The sequence below is a fragment of the Nematolebias whitei genome, chromosome 8 (genome assembly GCF_014905685.2).
Source record: "Nematolebias whitei isolate Nwh7 chromosome 8, NemWhi1, whole genome shotgun sequence".
In the NCBI taxonomy this organism is placed as follows: domain Eukaryota; kingdom Metazoa; phylum Chordata; class Actinopteri; order Cyprinodontiformes; family Rivulidae; genus Nematolebias; species Nematolebias whitei.
Window position 1 is genome coordinate 4516810 of NC_056505.1, and position 16910 is coordinate 4533719.

The 16910-nt window shown below is 38.5% G+C and overlaps 1 protein-coding gene across 1 annotated transcript in view; it reads left to right on the top strand.

The window, feature by feature from the left end:
• Positions 1 to 16910, top strand: part of wdfy3 (WD repeat and FYVE domain containing 3) — a 90815-nt gene that overhangs the window by 15787 nt on the left and 58118 nt on the right. Inside the window, exons 8-13 of the mRNA XM_037680857.1 lie at positions 3429 to 3908; positions 5119 to 5229; positions 7169 to 7362; positions 9826 to 10097; positions 12068 to 12265; positions 14737 to 14820. Coding sequence (XP_037536785.1) covers positions 3429 to 3908; positions 5119 to 5229; positions 7169 to 7362; positions 9826 to 10097; positions 12068 to 12265; positions 14737 to 14820 — 1339 coding nt within the window. The remainder of the gene's footprint in view (positions 1 to 3428; positions 3909 to 5118; positions 5230 to 7168; positions 7363 to 9825; positions 10098 to 12067; positions 12266 to 14736; positions 14821 to 16910) is intronic.

Here is a 16910-nt window from a genome sequence, read left to right on the forward strand (position 1 = left end):
AGCTCTCTACTACACACACACATTCATAGAGCATATATGTATATATATATATATATATATATATATAAGAAAAATAAGTTTTTGTTTGGGGGTAGGTTGGTGAAGAAAGACTTTCAGTGCTCCTGTTAGTTTCTGTCACTTCTCTACCTGGCGAACAGGTAATGGATGAATGTTTAATTTTCATTTTCATTTTACAACAACATGTTTCTCTGTATGTTATGGGACCCCTCCAAATTTCCTCTTGTTAACGCCCCCACCACACCCCGCCCTACCAGAGTAATGAATTGTCATTTCTCTCCCTGATTAAGTGGCTTTGGAAATATGCATATACTGTACCTTCCATATGAGGCTCGTTAGCACAACTACCTTCAGATCTTCAACTCCAGTCAAATTGTTTCAACTCCATTTTTTGGTACTTGCTGTAATTAGTTGTTTGTCGTTTTGTTCTGGGTTGACTGCAAAGAGCTGGTGGGTACAGAGGTATTCTTTGAAGATAGCCTTGTTTTGAAATCAAATAGACCTACCGGCACTTCGCTGCAGACAGTTTCACCTAAAAATACATGGAAAGCTCAGATGCATTAGCAAAAGCTACAGTCCTTGTTTTGCACTGGTGCATTTTTCTGTAGAACAAAAAAGCAGAATTCTCTCTAAATAGACATTTGGACAACAGGAACCAATTTCAGGGTGGATTTTTCTGATTGAAGATGTTGCTCTTACATCTACTGATACCGACTGTCACCACTTTAGTGTCTAAAGCTGTGCAACGTACAGGAGTTACTAGCAGAAAAAGTCTTCTTGTGTTCCCCACCACTGTTATCTCCCAGCCTGATCCTAATCTCTGAAATGACTTTGATGCTTGGCTGATCCCAGGAAGCTCAACCTGTTGACAGACACCATGGCAACACCACTGTCACACCGCCGGAGATGAATGCCCCGAGCCTCGTGAATACAAATGGGTTCTGTGAAATCCAGAGATGGTTTGGTTGTTTAGAGAATTGTCATGAGCTGCACGTTTACCCCTGAACCTGTCCCATACGACCTTTTGTGTCATGTTCACCTATTTGTTTTACCAAAAAAAGGCTTAGGAGATTCTGCCTTGCATTTAGATTCTTCATAATAAAATCGTTAATTTAAAAGATAAACAAATATTCACACTCGTACTTATTTTCTATTTCATGACACATAGCTTTATGACATATTTTAAATATTCACCCTTTGGTTTCCCTCCATCACGCCACAGAAAAACAGTTTTGTGTTTCTTGTTTACACTGAACCACACACAGTTTGTGCCTGAATGCTGTTTTCAGCACACAGAGAAACACCAACAGTGTGTTTGCTCACTTAATGACAGTTCCAACTGTGTGGAGGGTCATTACCCGAAGCTGTCGTGGTATGGGGGTCTGCTTACACGCCTAATTAACCTGCCAGATTCACTTACCCTTTTAGGGGCTGCTGTCTGTGGGATTAAATATTTCAGAGCCGGTATTCTCGTGTGCTTCTATTTGTGAGTCATAGTTGATATTTTATTTTTGATACGCAACATGAAAGTCAAATGATGTCAAATTATAGTTTAGAGACGCAGTTTAGTGAAAAGAAAATTGTGGAATCAACAAAACATCACAACGCATTTGATTCTGGTGGCAGACAAATTAAAAAATATATTTTCCTTAAGCCATTATCTCACCGGTCAGAGTTGCCGAGGCTCTTAATTTTGTTTCTAGAGTTTTTAACATGTTCAAAACATTTTCTCAGAATAGTCCAGGTTGTCGCAGGCGTCTTTCAAACCAATCTGAATCCTTCTTAATTTAATTTCTGTACTTCTAGAGCTCTAGTTCTGTATTTTCACACCTGCAGGAGTGCTCTCCTTGGACAACATCACTGGATGCTACAGCCCCAGATGTCTCAACACCACACCATTGATTAATATGAATAATTATTAAAACCTGATCCAAAATAGGCCCCTGACATTTCAAACGTGCACTCCAATAGGTTAAATCATAAACATGGGGGTGGCTGCAGAGGTGGGTACAAATCAGGCTGAAGCAGGCATAAGTACAGAGCTGGGCAACAAAATAATGTGCACGGCCAAGAATGCAGTTTTGCAAGCCTTGTGCACAATCAGTGAAACTGCTGCAGAAAATTACTCTCACAGTTTGTACATCACTGAAGTGTCTCCAACAGTCGCAGCCCAGTGAGATACTGCCTGAAGAATTTTTATTAAACGCTACTGGAAAACATCACTGGATTTTAAAAAAAAAAGAAAAAAGATTTTAAAGATTTGTCAGAAAAACAAAATAAAATTTCAACCAGACCTGCAGAAATCCATGAACAGCCCTAAAAATATTTTATAATTCTTCAATAAGTGTGTTATATACTTGGGCTAACCTGTTCCCTGTTGTTCCATGGAGGCTATATTAGTCACAAAAGTATTGTTTTAATAAAATAATATAATATGTTACCAAATTAATGGGCTTAAAATATATATATTGTTTGTTTTTGGGAACCTTATAGCAATAAAGACTATTTAACATACCCCTTTTGTTTTATTAATGAAATCAGTGCAACAATCAGCGCAGAAGAACTGATATCAGGTAAAATAATAATAATAATAATAATAATGAATTTAATTTGTGACGCACTTTTCATTAACAAAAATCTCAAAGTGCTACAAAGTGCAACTAAAATCAGTGATAAAATCTTGTGGAGGCAGAATAGGATTGCTTAAAAAGCAAAGTCTTTAAGCCTTTTTTAAAGTCAACCAATGATCGCGGAGCTGTCATTTAAATGTCAATGTCAAAAAGTCAAGCATTTAATTTACCAATAATCAGCCCACCTTAATTTTGTCTTTAGCCCAAAAACACTGAGGATTTTTTTAAAATTTACTTTGAATTTTCCAATAGTCTCATTTTGTGTCTGTATAATTTCTTCTAACTCATGTTTCCATATTTTAGTACATTTTTAAGAAGCTGTTGTTTTTAAGCTATTTGATGTAAATTGTGTTCAGCCAATAATGTAACTAAATGTACTGCAGGATTTATTTTGTACCACTTGTTGTTATGCATCAGTTCCTGCTTTTTGTTTTTTCTGAACCTTTAGGTTTTTATTTAATCCAACCTAATGAATGTCGCCCAGAGTCATGCAGTTAATGCATCAACAACTTCAAGCAGTTATCTGTTTAAATATTTATTTTCACACACTGGTACAACAATCAATCAACCTTTATTTAGACAGGTAAATCCCATTGAGCCTCGAGGACTCATTTACAAGAGAGACCTGATTTCAAACATAACATAAACATAAACAAACGTTTCCACAAAATGTTGACTCGAATCAAAACAGAGTAATGTCTCAACAACTGAATGTACCATTTTGATCAGATGATCAGTGGAGTCCCTCAACCTTTACCTTTGTTGTGCTCCTCCCTCCAGGCCACGCGGTTCGTAACATCCAGGCCTTTGCTGTGCTCCAGAACGCCTTCCTGCGGACTAAAACGAGCAGATTGGCCCGCATGCTACTGGACGCCGTCGGAAACATCTACGCAGCAGAGCCGGCCAATTATTTCATCGTGGAGTCGCAGCACACCCTGTCACAGTTTGCAGAGCGAGTGGCCAAACTGCCCGAGGCCCAGGCCAAGTACTTTGAGCTGCTGGAGTTCGTCGTGTTCAGCCTCAACTACGTTCCATGTAAGGAGCTGTTCAGCGTCAGCGTGCTGCTCAAATCCAGTACGTCGCTGTCCTGCAGCATCACGGCCGTGCGAACGCTGCTGAAGCTGACCAGGCACGACCCGGTGTTCAGCGACGTGCTGCGGGAGGTCGGCCTGCTGGAGGTGCTCGTCAACCTGCTGCACAAATACACCGCCATGCTCAAAGACCCCGCCTCGCAGCAGCACCCACACAGTAACGACCAAGGTGAGGGCTTTCTTTTTTTATTTACACGTTTGTGGTTGCTGAGGAAAAATGTTACGAGGGTGCAGAATTAACCACACCATCCTGATTAACCTGTGTATAAGGTCAACATGCTCAGTTTGCTTAAAGATTGGCTTGAAATCTTTAAGGTTTTACATAAAAAGTCTGCAGTCAAATACATGCAGCCATATCGTAGAGTGGACTGTAGATCCGTGTGACGGGGCAGGTCTGCAGCTGCTTTCTGAAAAAAGTAAAATAAAAACAAACAATACATATAGACCTATATTATTATTTCAACATGCTTTAGGTTGCATATTTGTCTAGTTATCTTCCAACAAGCTTAATTACCTTATTTTGTGTCAGAGCAATATGTAAGATTTTACCCATAAAACTCCATGGGGTGCTGTGTTTTACTAGATGATGCTACATAATGTTCCGCAGACTGTTGTCCTTGATTGACATGGCACATTAAAGCATCCAGTGGCCACAGTGGGACTAAAACAATCAGAACAAACATTAAACTAAAGAGATACTCATCTATATACGATGTCCTGTTATCCTGTCAGTAAAACGTTAAATAAAGCCGTATCTTCAGAATATTCCCAAATGCCACTGTTTAATTATCTTTATTCAGCCAGCAGCTGAGCAGCCTGTGTTTTCACCCTGAGGTCTCTGCTCTGCTCCTGTGTGAGGTCACATCGGTTCAGTCCGAGGTCCTACGGCTTGGCTGTGGACAGGCTGCGTCCAGACTGCCAAACATATGTGAATAAAAGGGATCCTGACCGCCTCCTAAGATGGTCTCAGTGTTTTTGATGTCTATTGAGCCAGTTCAAACCTTAAAACAATTTTGAACGATGGATATAAATGACCTCACATAGACAAAAAAAAAGTACAAATGGTAAACATTTTACTCACACGACTGATTAATCATTAGTTTTACTGTAAGAGATTAAAGTTTTAAATATCTGCATATAACAGAACAACCACTGGCATAGTTCTGTTTATTTTTCTTGTAAGCCTTCAGGCGACGTGGTTTGTCATCTTTATTTATTGTTGTTAATTAACGACATTGTTTATTTGGCTAAGGTTTTAGAGCATTTCACAGCTTGTCTATCCATGTTTGTTATAAGTCCTTAATAAATCAACTTGTGGACACGTGACGCAGTTTGATACTAACCTCTCTTCTATTTGTTTGTTGTCCCTCTTTATTTAGCCGACTGCAAAAACAACACCGTAGCAGATGAACAGAAGCAGTTTGCCTGGCTGGTGATGGAGACACTGACTGTGCTCCTGCAGGGCTCTAACACCACCAACACTAATGCAGGTAAACACAATAAATTATTTTAAAAAAGGGGTTGCCTAAAAATTAAAACGTTAATGCATTTAAATTGCAGGGGAGAAGATGTAACATTTTCCTAGTTACAGTATTTATGCTCAGAGAGCTCCAACACCTCAGTTCACTGGATTGTAAACTCTTTAAAGCTGGTTCCTGACATTTTTATTTGCATCAGTTTTGTTCCTGCTGAGGCTAAAATGAACTTCTTTAAGGAATCAAAAAGTATCTCACTACAATCCTACACTTCACGTAGTGAGAGGCTCTCACAGACCAGCTATGTGAGATTACATGTTTCAGTCAGCTGTAGAAATTTGGTGAGTCACAAACATAACCCACCAGCTGCTCAGACCTCTCCTTGACCCTGAAGACGACTGTTCTCTCTCAGGACAGTGGGGATTTTGTAGCTCCTCACTCTGATCTCATTTAAATTTCACTCTTGAAGCTCTCAGCTGCCTTCTGACTTGAAGAAACTCAAAATCTTTTGAGTAGAAATAATTTTAGTCTGTCACATAAATTACTATACTACAATGCAACTTTATTTGTAAAGCACTTTAAAAACAACACCGTTGGTCAAAGTGTTGTAAACTACCACATACAAGCATGCATAAAGTCAACTGAAATCGTAAAAGTAATGAACTGTCTTAATTATAAAACAACAAACGGTAAAAACAATGAAGTAAATTAAAAACTGCAAAACCAATATTTCAAGTCGAGTTAAAAGCCAATGAGGAAAAAAATAGTGTTTTCAGAAAATAAAGAGAAAACAGAAGGGGGACAAGCATAGATCCCTGAGGTACTCCACACGTGGGAAGCATGAACAGCTGGATGGAACAACCTTGAGATGCTAGAGACCTCAAAATTATCAGTATTTCCACATTTCTTTTGATTTTACTATTTAGAATAGCAATACTTGTTTGTGTATTTGTGCATGTTTGAGTAAAATAACTATTTCTGTCTTCTTTCATAACCTCCTGACAGTATTTATTTCAAGTTTCAAAAGAAAATCTTGTCATTTGGAGCATTTATTTTCAGGAATGGACAAATGGTCAGAATAACGGAGAAGGTGCAGCATTTTCAGATCTCAGATAATCAAAGAAAACAAGGTTCTATTTATTTTTAGACATCGCAGTACCGTTTTAACTTAAGAAGAGACACAAGTTAATAGTTCATGTAAAAACCTTCATTTTTAATCCCAGCTTTCATGCCCAGCTCGGCATGCTGTCCACTGGTCAGGTCTGGCTGGTCAGGACAGGGTCTGGATCTGATGTTCCTTCATCCACACCTGAACCCCCCTTAGAACCTGACACCCACTGTACAAAACTGAAACTCTTTCCTCACGCACACTTTTCCTTTCAACTCTTTAGTCATGGTCAATAGTTACTTATTTTATTAAACTTACTTTTGACCTGTTTCAAGAAGTTACCAACGACCACAACAGTTTTTATTTAATTTTCCTTCTTAAATAGGATTTGATTGAACGTCAGAACAGCTGTGATGCTGAGAAGATGATTCACTTTAATACGTATTGAAAATTAATTACATAGATTTTAAAGCTCTTTCTCTTTGCAATTAGGCTAAAATATTTTCTATTTTATGAAGATGAATCATAATCCAATAACTGAATCAAGAAAATGTAAAAAATAAGTTTTTTATTTTTTAATTTTAAACTTTTACTTTTGTTAAAGTTCAAATAATTTATGGTGAAAATGACTCTTCCACTATTCAATAATAAAAATGTATGTCATGAAATGAAAGTTGTATTTTAACTGGCCTCTTACAGCTGATCAACAAAATAAACTGGTTTTGTGTTTCGGTTGCTCTGATTTCTACCGACTGGCTTGAGCCAAAGAAAAACTGTTGGTCAACATCCTCACAGATAATTGACGACGTGTTAAGTCTGCGTCTTCTTCCTGTTTTTGTCTCTCAGCTCTGTTCAGAGAGTTTGGTGGCGCTCGCTGCGTTCACAACATCGTGAAGTACCGTCAGTGTCGGGAACACGCCCTGCTCATCATCCAGCAGCTCGTCCTGTCGCCCAGCGGCGACGATGACATGGGAACGCTGCTCGGCCTCATGCACTCGGCACCGCCCAGCGAACTGCAACTCAAAACGGACATTCTGAGGGTAAAAACACAAACTGGATGGACCAGAACTTTCACCCAAAACTTTCTCCTTCCCGAGGTTTAATTTGCATGTCTTCTTTATTTAACTGAACAGCTTCTTAATTTAGAATAATACACTTCTCACGTGGCCAAGCACAATAAATAAAATAAATTTGCAGCAGGAGTACCTGTCGGTAAATTCCAGTGAGCACACTGAGCACAGAAAGGCAGTGATTTCAAAAATCAATGTGCATTTGTAGCCGTGCACACAGTGATTGCTTCAAACCAGGATCTTTGAGGGTTAGGTGCACGTAAAAGCATGTACTGTACGCTCTCGCAGGATGAGAGGCCGGCTCATTTTCTCAGGCATAATTGCATTTTTAGCTTCTCCTCCTTCAGATAAAGTTAATCTCATGCCTTCAAGAAGCTTTGACTGGATTAGCCATTCTGTTTCACTAATCTTGGATTATAATTGCTGCCACATAAGGGACCGCAAAACACTCGCATCCAATTTAGTCTGATTAGAATAATTTTTCCTCAGTGCAGTGTCTATTTTTGCGTTTTGTAGGTGTGAAATCTAATCGATCTGTTCCTGAAGGCCTCCTCTGAACCTTCATTGTGTTAGCACACAGCTGCAGCCTGATGGTGATTCCCCAACAAGAAAATGTCTCTAACATCCTGTGACTGCCACCTGAAAACTTTTTGCTGACTTTGCTGTAGTGCAGCAGGAAACAGTGGTGCAACACATCACTGTTTTACTTCCCTTTATTCACTCATCTTCCTCTGCTGCAGACGCCAACTGTCCCACTTTCTTTCCTCATTTATTCAAAGTTTACCAGGCATTCATAAATCATCAAAGTAGATGGAGCAAAACTGTGGAGAGATACATTACCAAAGAGATGATTTATTAATTTAAAAAATGAATGACCTTTTTAATTTTTGTCCAACTTTTTTAGGCATTTTTCAGGTTGTGACTGTATCTTTTATTGTAACACAGCTAATTGTAAACATTTTAAACTGATATTATAGAGACTGAAATTTGGAGCAGATATTTTCTGAGTAATAACTCGTTAATATTTTCTCCTCGTGACTTCTGCGTCACACTTACTATTAACCGGGTGAGGTGGACATTTGGCATATTTATGGTCTTATTAAATCCAACAAAAAAAGCCGTATGCTGAGCACTGAATGACTGCTGAAATTTGTTGAAGAAGCTAAAAGTTATTACACTTAAAACAAACACAGCAGGGGCTGAAATGAGCTGAATTAAATGAGCAGGGCGGTAGCTAAAAACTACAACAAGCTAAATTGTTGCTAAAACATTAGCTAAAAGAATCAGAACAATAGCTAAAGCTAAAATAAAAAAGGTTAAATCAACAAAAATGTTGTTAAAATGAACAAAATGTACACTAAAGCTAAAATTGGGGGGGATAAAAGCTAAAAAAGATGTTGTTTATTTGTCATATGCAGATTAACACGAGGTCAACAGTGCAACGAAATGTTCAGGACGAGAAGAACGTAAAGTACTGAAGCAGTTGCTAAAACTAATATAAAAAAATTAGTAAGTAAAATTAGTAAAGCGGTAGCAAAAAGCTAATAATGGCCCAACTTTAGCTAAAACCTAAAAGTGGCAGAACTGTAGCAAAAATTTTCAGAAGAGTAGCTGAAAGTTAAAAGACAAAAATAGATCAAGTATGCTGAAGCGGAGTTCAAAGAGAACAATGTTTTTAAATAAAGCAATCCCAATGTACTTTTATTTAAAAATGTATTTTGAATAAAGGTAAATATTTGAAAAGCATAAAAGGTACAAAAAGTTATTGAACATAAATTCTGATAAAGCTGAACGTTTTCATGTATGAATGACTAAAATAGCTGAAGGTAGTTTGACTCCTAACATTCACACAGTTCTGTGTCTGGACACCAGTTTGACAGACTTACAGATAAACTTTAATTGTTTACATATAAAAAAAATAAATCTATAAATCTACCGGTAGTTAAAATAAATTACTGTTGGTTTTGATCGTGTTTTCTTTGATGCGTTCCTTCCTAATCTGTGCTCCACCTGCGTCTTTCAGACGTTTTGTAAAAATAAAAAAACTTTATTGTTTTTGCTGACTCTTCTAAAGATTTTTAAGTCCCAAGACTCATCTCCATATTTCAGTTTGACGTTTGGGTTTATCTTACTTGCAGATGCAAACCATAAAACCTTTCAAAACGGAGAGAAATTCAGTCAGAGCACTGAAGCAGGAATCCCAGAGGAGCTCGTAAATACATCACGGCAGAAGAAAAATGAGTTTATGAACAAAGCTGTGACTGAATGGGGCAATAAAATAAAACAAATGATACAAATGAAGAGGTAGGATAGCTGTGAGTTCATAAAGTAAAAGAGTAAATTATGGGATAGCTCGTGTGCGAGTAAAAAACGGAGCCTCTTATTTTCACAGTGGAATGTTTTGGTTAAAAGTCCTGTCTGCTCTTTCTTCAGGCTCTGTTGGAGGTGCTGCGGGAGAGTCACCGCACCCGGACGGTGTTCCGCAAGGTGGGCGGCTTCGTCTATGTCACCTCCCTCCTCGTGGCCATGGAGCGCTCGCTGTGCCAGCCTCCACAACACGGCTGGGAGCGCGTCAACCAGAACCAAGTCTTTGAGCTTCTGCACACGGTTTTCTGCACGCTCACTGCCGCCATGCGCTATGAGCCGGCGAACTCGCACTTCTTCCGCACCGAGATCCAGTACGAGAAGCTGGCTGATGCTGTGAGGTACCTGACTTTTCCCAATCCCTAAATAATCTGGCTCATCCCTTTCCTTTCATGTCACATTCTTAAGTTTAGCTTCTTCTCTGGGTTTTCATAAACTGGATTATTGGGGAAAGCTTCAGGTCTATTACATGAGAAGGTTTACCAGTTGTTTAAATTTAAATAGGGATTAGTTGTTTATCGAACTAAAACGAGTTGTTAGATTACCTGTTTAATGAATTTTTCTTCCCGCCCTCCAAATATGCATATTTTTCTCTTTGAACCAGCATGTCTTGTGCAAACAAGTTTTTATGTACATTGTTAGGGATGTGCAAATACAAGTAACGAAACCAATATTTTATTAAAAATATATCACATAATAAATATCACATAATAAAAGGCTAGTTATAAACTGAAAGTAGAATGATACGTAATGGTTAAATGCTGAATCAGCATTAACACAGCAAGCGCTGCTTACTTAATAATATTTTATTGCAAATGCCACCATTAGGAACCGTGTATCTGTTGCTTAAAAATAGAAAGCACAAGTTTGTGCTTTTTATTTTATTTTGGTCAAAGTAAACAAAAAGACAGATAATATAAAAAATAAAGATTAAACTACAGCTACAAACTACTATATTATTGTATACTATATTATTCAATTCAGTTTATTTCTTTAGCGCCAAGTCACAATAGAAGTCATCTCAAGACACTGAACAGAAACATTTATATATAAAAATAATAATTGAACATTATTTATCTGAGGAGCAGACTGCTTTGAATAAAACTCCATCACTGAACTCTCATCTTGAGCGAGCATGAAGGCGACAGTGGGAAGGAAAAACTCCTTCATGAGGAAGAAACCTTTAGCAGAACCAGAATCAGGACAAGCGTCCATCTGCTTCGACCGGTTGGGTTTGAGAGGAACAGATACACAATGGCAGGTCAAGAATCACATGTTAAAATAGAAATAGTATCAAATGAAAACTATTGAATTTTAACGATTAATTTAAAGAAATGAGGTCAGTTTGTCCTCTAGTAGTCTACGTCTATAGCAGCATAACAAGCCAACCCTAACTATAGGATTTATCAAAAAGGAAAGTCTTATTATAGTAGTTTAGCTGTCATTTTTTATTTTTTGCAGTTCTTAACAGACAAATGTTTTATAAATTAATAATAAATAACTCCATTCAGTATATTTGCACAAATTTAACTCTTTGGATTTAACCATTCTTCTTTTACTTTCCTTGGTTTTTATTGATAGATGTATTTAGTTATTATTATTTTTTTACAAGTCTTAGCAATAAAATGTGAGTTCAGGATTCCTTTTTTATATTTTGAGCAACTAAACTTGGGTATATGTTGGGTACGATGTATACCATGCCAGCTTTATTTATAGAGCACTTTAAACACTCTCAGGACCAAAGTGCTGTACACGTAATAAAACAATCATACAGTCTGATAATAAAAAGCGAATAAAATGATTAAAAATCAACCTTTCAGGTGGTGTCAAAGGCCAGGGAGAAGAGATAGTTTAAGAAGGGATTTAAAAACGGACAGGGAAGAGTCTGATGTTCAGTGAAGGTTGTTCCACAGTTTAGGAGCTGCCACAGCAAACGCACGGTCTCCTCTGAGCTTACACTCAGTCTTCAGTTCTCTCAGGAGCAGCTGATCACATGACCTGAGGGATCGAGAGGGTGTGTAGGGATGTAGCCACTCGGATAGATAGGGTGAGGCAAGTCCGTTAAGAGTTTTAAAAGCAAATAAAATAATTTAAAAATGAATCCTAAAATGTACGGGCAGCCAGTGCAAGGAGGCTATTTATCTGGCAAGTAGCTGAGATGGTTTGTCTCGTTCTGTATAAACTAATGAAGTTAATGCGCTTCCAGTTTCACAGTGAGAGTCGTTTAATCTTATTTGTTTTTGTCAGTTACACTCTGCTGATTGTCATCCTCCCTTCCTCATGTTAAACCCTTTTGGCTTCCATCCTCCAGGCTGCTGGGTTGTTTCTCTGACACGAAGAAACTGGGCCCCACAGGAGTGTTTCCGTCCAACGCTCAGCCTTTCCAGAGGCTGCTGGAGGACGAGGCTTCCTCTGGAGGCTGTGCAGGAGACAGCGTCTGTCCTACGCTCAAACACTGCAGCAAGCTCTTCATCTACCTGTACAAGATGGCCACCGACTCCTTTGACAGGTCAGTGCACCGTGTGACTTACTGTAAAGTTATCCTTTACTAAAAATGTAATGAACTCCAGTATGATGTCAGTTTGAGGTGTTTAACACTTTATCAGATATTACATTTAAAAGTTTGTTGTGGGTTTGTACCTTGTAAAGTTTGTATTTGACCATAAATGAGATTAAATGGTTGTCATCGGTGGTGAGGCCACATAAATGAAACGGATTCTTCACGTCAACAAGTTAACATTAATGTTGTGTGGTGTAATAAAAGAGCAGCTTGTTGTGTTTTTTATTACTTCAGATTGTGTGTTTAATGGCGGTGAGTTTGAAAATAAAACGGATTTGGTTTGGTTCAGCAGACTGGAGCCACACTTGCATCAATTAGGAGCTGCGCTTCAATTTGTAGCACCCTTCCTGTTCTGATCATCACTGTTGTAATCCAGACTGCAGAGCTGTTTGCACACTGAGCCTGCAGCAAGGTCAGGGGCCAAAAAGCTGTCAGAATGATCTGGAAAGCTGCTAAATCCATTAACAACAAAGTTCATTGGTAACAGCGTAATTAAATGAACCAGACCAAGATCGTGTATTGATCCTGTTGTACAAGAGAGAAAGAAGTGCTCTAAATTAATGTGCTGCACACAGATTTACATTAAAATACAGTTTTACTTTTTTTCTTATCGTCTCTATGTGTATTTCCTGGAGACATTTTTTAATAACGTGGATCACTAAGAGATTCACGTTCCTGTCTCTAATTAGCCTTCCTATTTTCCTCTAAAGTTAATTTCAATAAATGCTAATTCTGTATAGTTTTAAAATAAATAGATTTTAGCAGTGGGAACATTTGGCACCTCATGATTACAAATGCAGATCAGTTTTTTGCTGCAATAATGAAACTATTATCAATGCATTTTGATTATCTTGAAACTTAAATGACCGTGACTTATTTCACATAAATAAACACAGGTTTATATATTTTATGCCTAATAATCAATGGCCAATAATTCTAGTCAAAAAACGTTTTAATAATAGGCTGCTGTCCAACAATTAGCATAGATACTAACCCAAACATGGAAACGCCAAGCTGATGCATTTATCGTCATGTTTATCATCGGAAATTGATCCCCAAACCAAACGTTTTAAAGTCGTTACTAAAGACAGCCATGTTATGATATCTACAACTTTTACCTACAAAATATATTCTTTAGGATTTAGCAAAAAGGACGAGATAAAATGTGAAAACTCAGCTTTTACTGTTTCTACTACAGGAAGCTACGGTAGCTTTACTGGGACAAATAACACTGCAGCAGCTACTCCACCGAACCTCTTAAAGTGGCAGCACAGATTAACAAAAACTATTTAGAGTTGTGTGATGCATCTATAAATATGTTTTACCTCCTACTAGTTGAAAACAAAAATGAACCAATGGCTGCGTCACAATAAGTTACATAAATAAACCAAAACAAGTTTACTTCAAACCCAATCAAATGCAGTCCAGTTCAATCAGATTAAATCCAGTTTTAATCTAGCGTATTCAAATAATAATAAGGTTAGGATCAATCGAGGAGGAATGTTTGAAGGTTAGGATCAGTCGAGGAGGAATATTTGAAGGTTGGTTTCAGTCGAGGAGGAATATTTGAAGGTTAGGATCAGTCGAGGAGGAATGTTTGAAGGTTAGGATCAGTCGAGGAGGAATGTTTGAAGGTTAGGATCAGTCGAGGAGGAATGTTTGAAGGTTAGGATCAGTCGAGGAGGAATATTTGAAGGTTAGGATCAGTCGAGGAGGAATGTTTTTAAGGTTAGGATCAGTCGAGGAGGAATATTTGAAGGTTAGGATCAGTCGAGGAGGAATGTTTGAAGGTTAGGATCAGTCGAGGAGGAATGTTTGAAGGTTAGGATCAGTCGAGGAGGAATGTTTGAAGGTTAGGATCAGTCGAGGAGGAATGTTTTTAAGGTTAGGATCAGTCGAGGAGGAATGTTTGAAGGTTAGGATCAGTCGAGGAGGAATGTTTGAAGGTTAGGATCAGTCGAGGAGGAATATTTGGAGGTTGGTATCAGTTGAGCGTCTTTTTTTGTGAAAGTGATGCCGGTCTGCAGCTGGTACGGTTTGGTCCAGTCGGGCTTTTCATCTAAGATACACACGGCTGAATTCTGGCACTCTGTTATCTGTTCATGAACCTTCCCGTTCTTCTTCTTCCTAAACATCTTTTGTGGTCTGATTCCCCGGTAGCTGAAGCTCTAACATGCTAAGATCATGTGCAGGTCGGACCAGATGTGTCCCAGCTGGGGCTCTGATCCAGTTTCCCACTAATGACTTCTTTCTTTCTTTCCCCCTTCTTCTTTTCTTCTTCTAACATCTGGTGCTGTCTGGCTGATCGTCTTCGTCTGGCCCATCTGCACGGCTGCACGTGTGTGTGAATGTGTGCACAAACGCACCTGTGCGTGTGTGTTACCTGTGTTTTTTGTTTTTGGTGCGTGTGCCGCATGCAGCCGTGCGGAGCAGGTGCCTCCCTGTCTGACTCATGAAACCTCACTGCCCTCCCCCTGGGGCACGCCTGCACTCTCCAGAAAGAGGTAGCTACAGCTTTCTGCCTTCTTCCTCACCTTCATCACTCCATCATCTTCACCTTAACTTCATGCTAACTTAAGAAGCTTTACTTTTGCTTTTAGGAGTTTCATCCGTCCAGTTTTATTGATCCGTGTCAATATTTGTTTTTTTGTTGTTGTTCATCAAATTTACAAAATTAAATGATGTTAATATTTCAGTTGTAATTTCTCGTCAGGTTATTTACTGAATAAAACTTGTAATGGAAATTTTTAGCAAAACTGAACCTCAGTTACATCTTTTTCTCTCAAAAGGTTTTACAAATATTAAACGACTGCTTTGATTTATTTGTCTCCAGATACAGACACAAACACATTTGTTCCAGCTCAGTAAAATCGTGCTTCGTTTCTTGTGAAAATTAATTCAGTTAAAAGCACTTGTCCATATCTTTATTATTTTACAAACAAAATTAGCCGTTTTATTTTACAAATATATGCTAAAATATGATGGACTGTTTAGCCCCTGAGGAGACAAATAACCTTTGTGTAATAATCACGAAGCCTCTTGGGTTTATCTGTAGGGGGACATTAGGAGATGGGAATCGGTCTTACTCTCTTGGAGGTAAAAGTAAAACGAAAACATTTATTGTTTTAATCTTCCTTACTCCTCTGCCTCTCCCCATCTCAGCTGAAGTAGTTTCTGTCTCTGAACACAGACTCTGCTTCAATTTGAAATGACTTTTTAAAAATATTTATATTGTTTTAATAAACTCCCCGTCTTGGTGAGCTGTCGTAGCTCATATAAAACTCAGGTCCTCCTTGAGCGTCTCTCGGCTGCTAATCGGCTCCAGAACTCCAGATTTCAGAGGTGAAGTGACGACGGTTGCAGTGCAGATGATGGAGCCTCTTGTTCTTGTTTATTTACGTCGTTAAAGGCTCTTCTTCTTGGATTTATTGCGTTACGATTGTTTCCTTCTTTGCTGGTGTTTATTCCAAAAGCCAGAGAAGTTCTGTGGTTTATTTTATTTCTTTGTCCGCAGACTTTCACGACGTTAAAATTGTGAGAGAAGCTGGTTTGTAATGGTTTTGTTTTTCTTTCTGGTTTGATTGAGATCTGTTGTTTATTTTTAATTGCTTTCATATGACGCCCAGCAGCTCCAAAGTAATGCTCCTTTTCACACAAGAAATTTAAAGCGTTTTCACTTATTTATTTTTTTACCCAACAGCTCTGGCAGCTGTTTTGACTGAGTCACATCTTCTCGGTGGGGGGTGGGGGCGGGTTCTTCTCTTGATTCACAAACGGTTCCTGATCAAGCTTGATTTTTGTCACAGAGCATAGATTTATTTGTGTCTTCTTTGGCACCAAATAATAATTGACCAATATAATGATGAGCTAAAGAAAATAAACCCATTTAACGTGTCCCTGAATGCATCACTGACGGTTTGCTGCCTCACACCCGGCCCTGCAGCTCTTGATGCTGACTCCAGCACCTCTCCTGCAGAGGAGATTTGCTGCTCTGTAATTTACAACGCAGTAAAATGCTTATTATGCCTAATTGTTGGGCTTCAGACTCCTGCAGATCTCCCCCTCTCTGCCCCCCCATCCCAACAGTCGGGCTCATTGCTCTGAGTGAACTGTGGTGTGACGACTGCTGACTCACTAAAAAGTTCCAGTTCAAGTGTTAAATGTAAATCCTAACTTTGCAGTTTCGTGCAACTTTTCCTCACCGAGGGAAGAGTCCGTGTGACTGACGGTAAATAATCGTCGGCAGCAGCAGTTTGGGTTCTTGTAACGTTCAGAGATTCACAGCGTGTTTGTCAGACACTGACTGCAGCTTAGTGTCAACACATTCTGTTAATTTAATACTGTAATATTTGTTGTTATTAAAAGCTTAATTTCCTGTTAAAAAAATGCACAATTAAAATAATAAAAATAATGGTTAATTTAGTTTTAAAAAAATTGACTATAAACATTGAACTCAGACAAAACATCTGTTTTCGTCAACAACTACCATAATAGGATGTTCTGTCCATTCTCCCTCCCTCCCTCCCATCCTTCCTTCCCTCCTTCCCTCCTTCCTTCCTTCCTTCCTTCCTTCCTTCCTTCCTTCCTTCCTTCC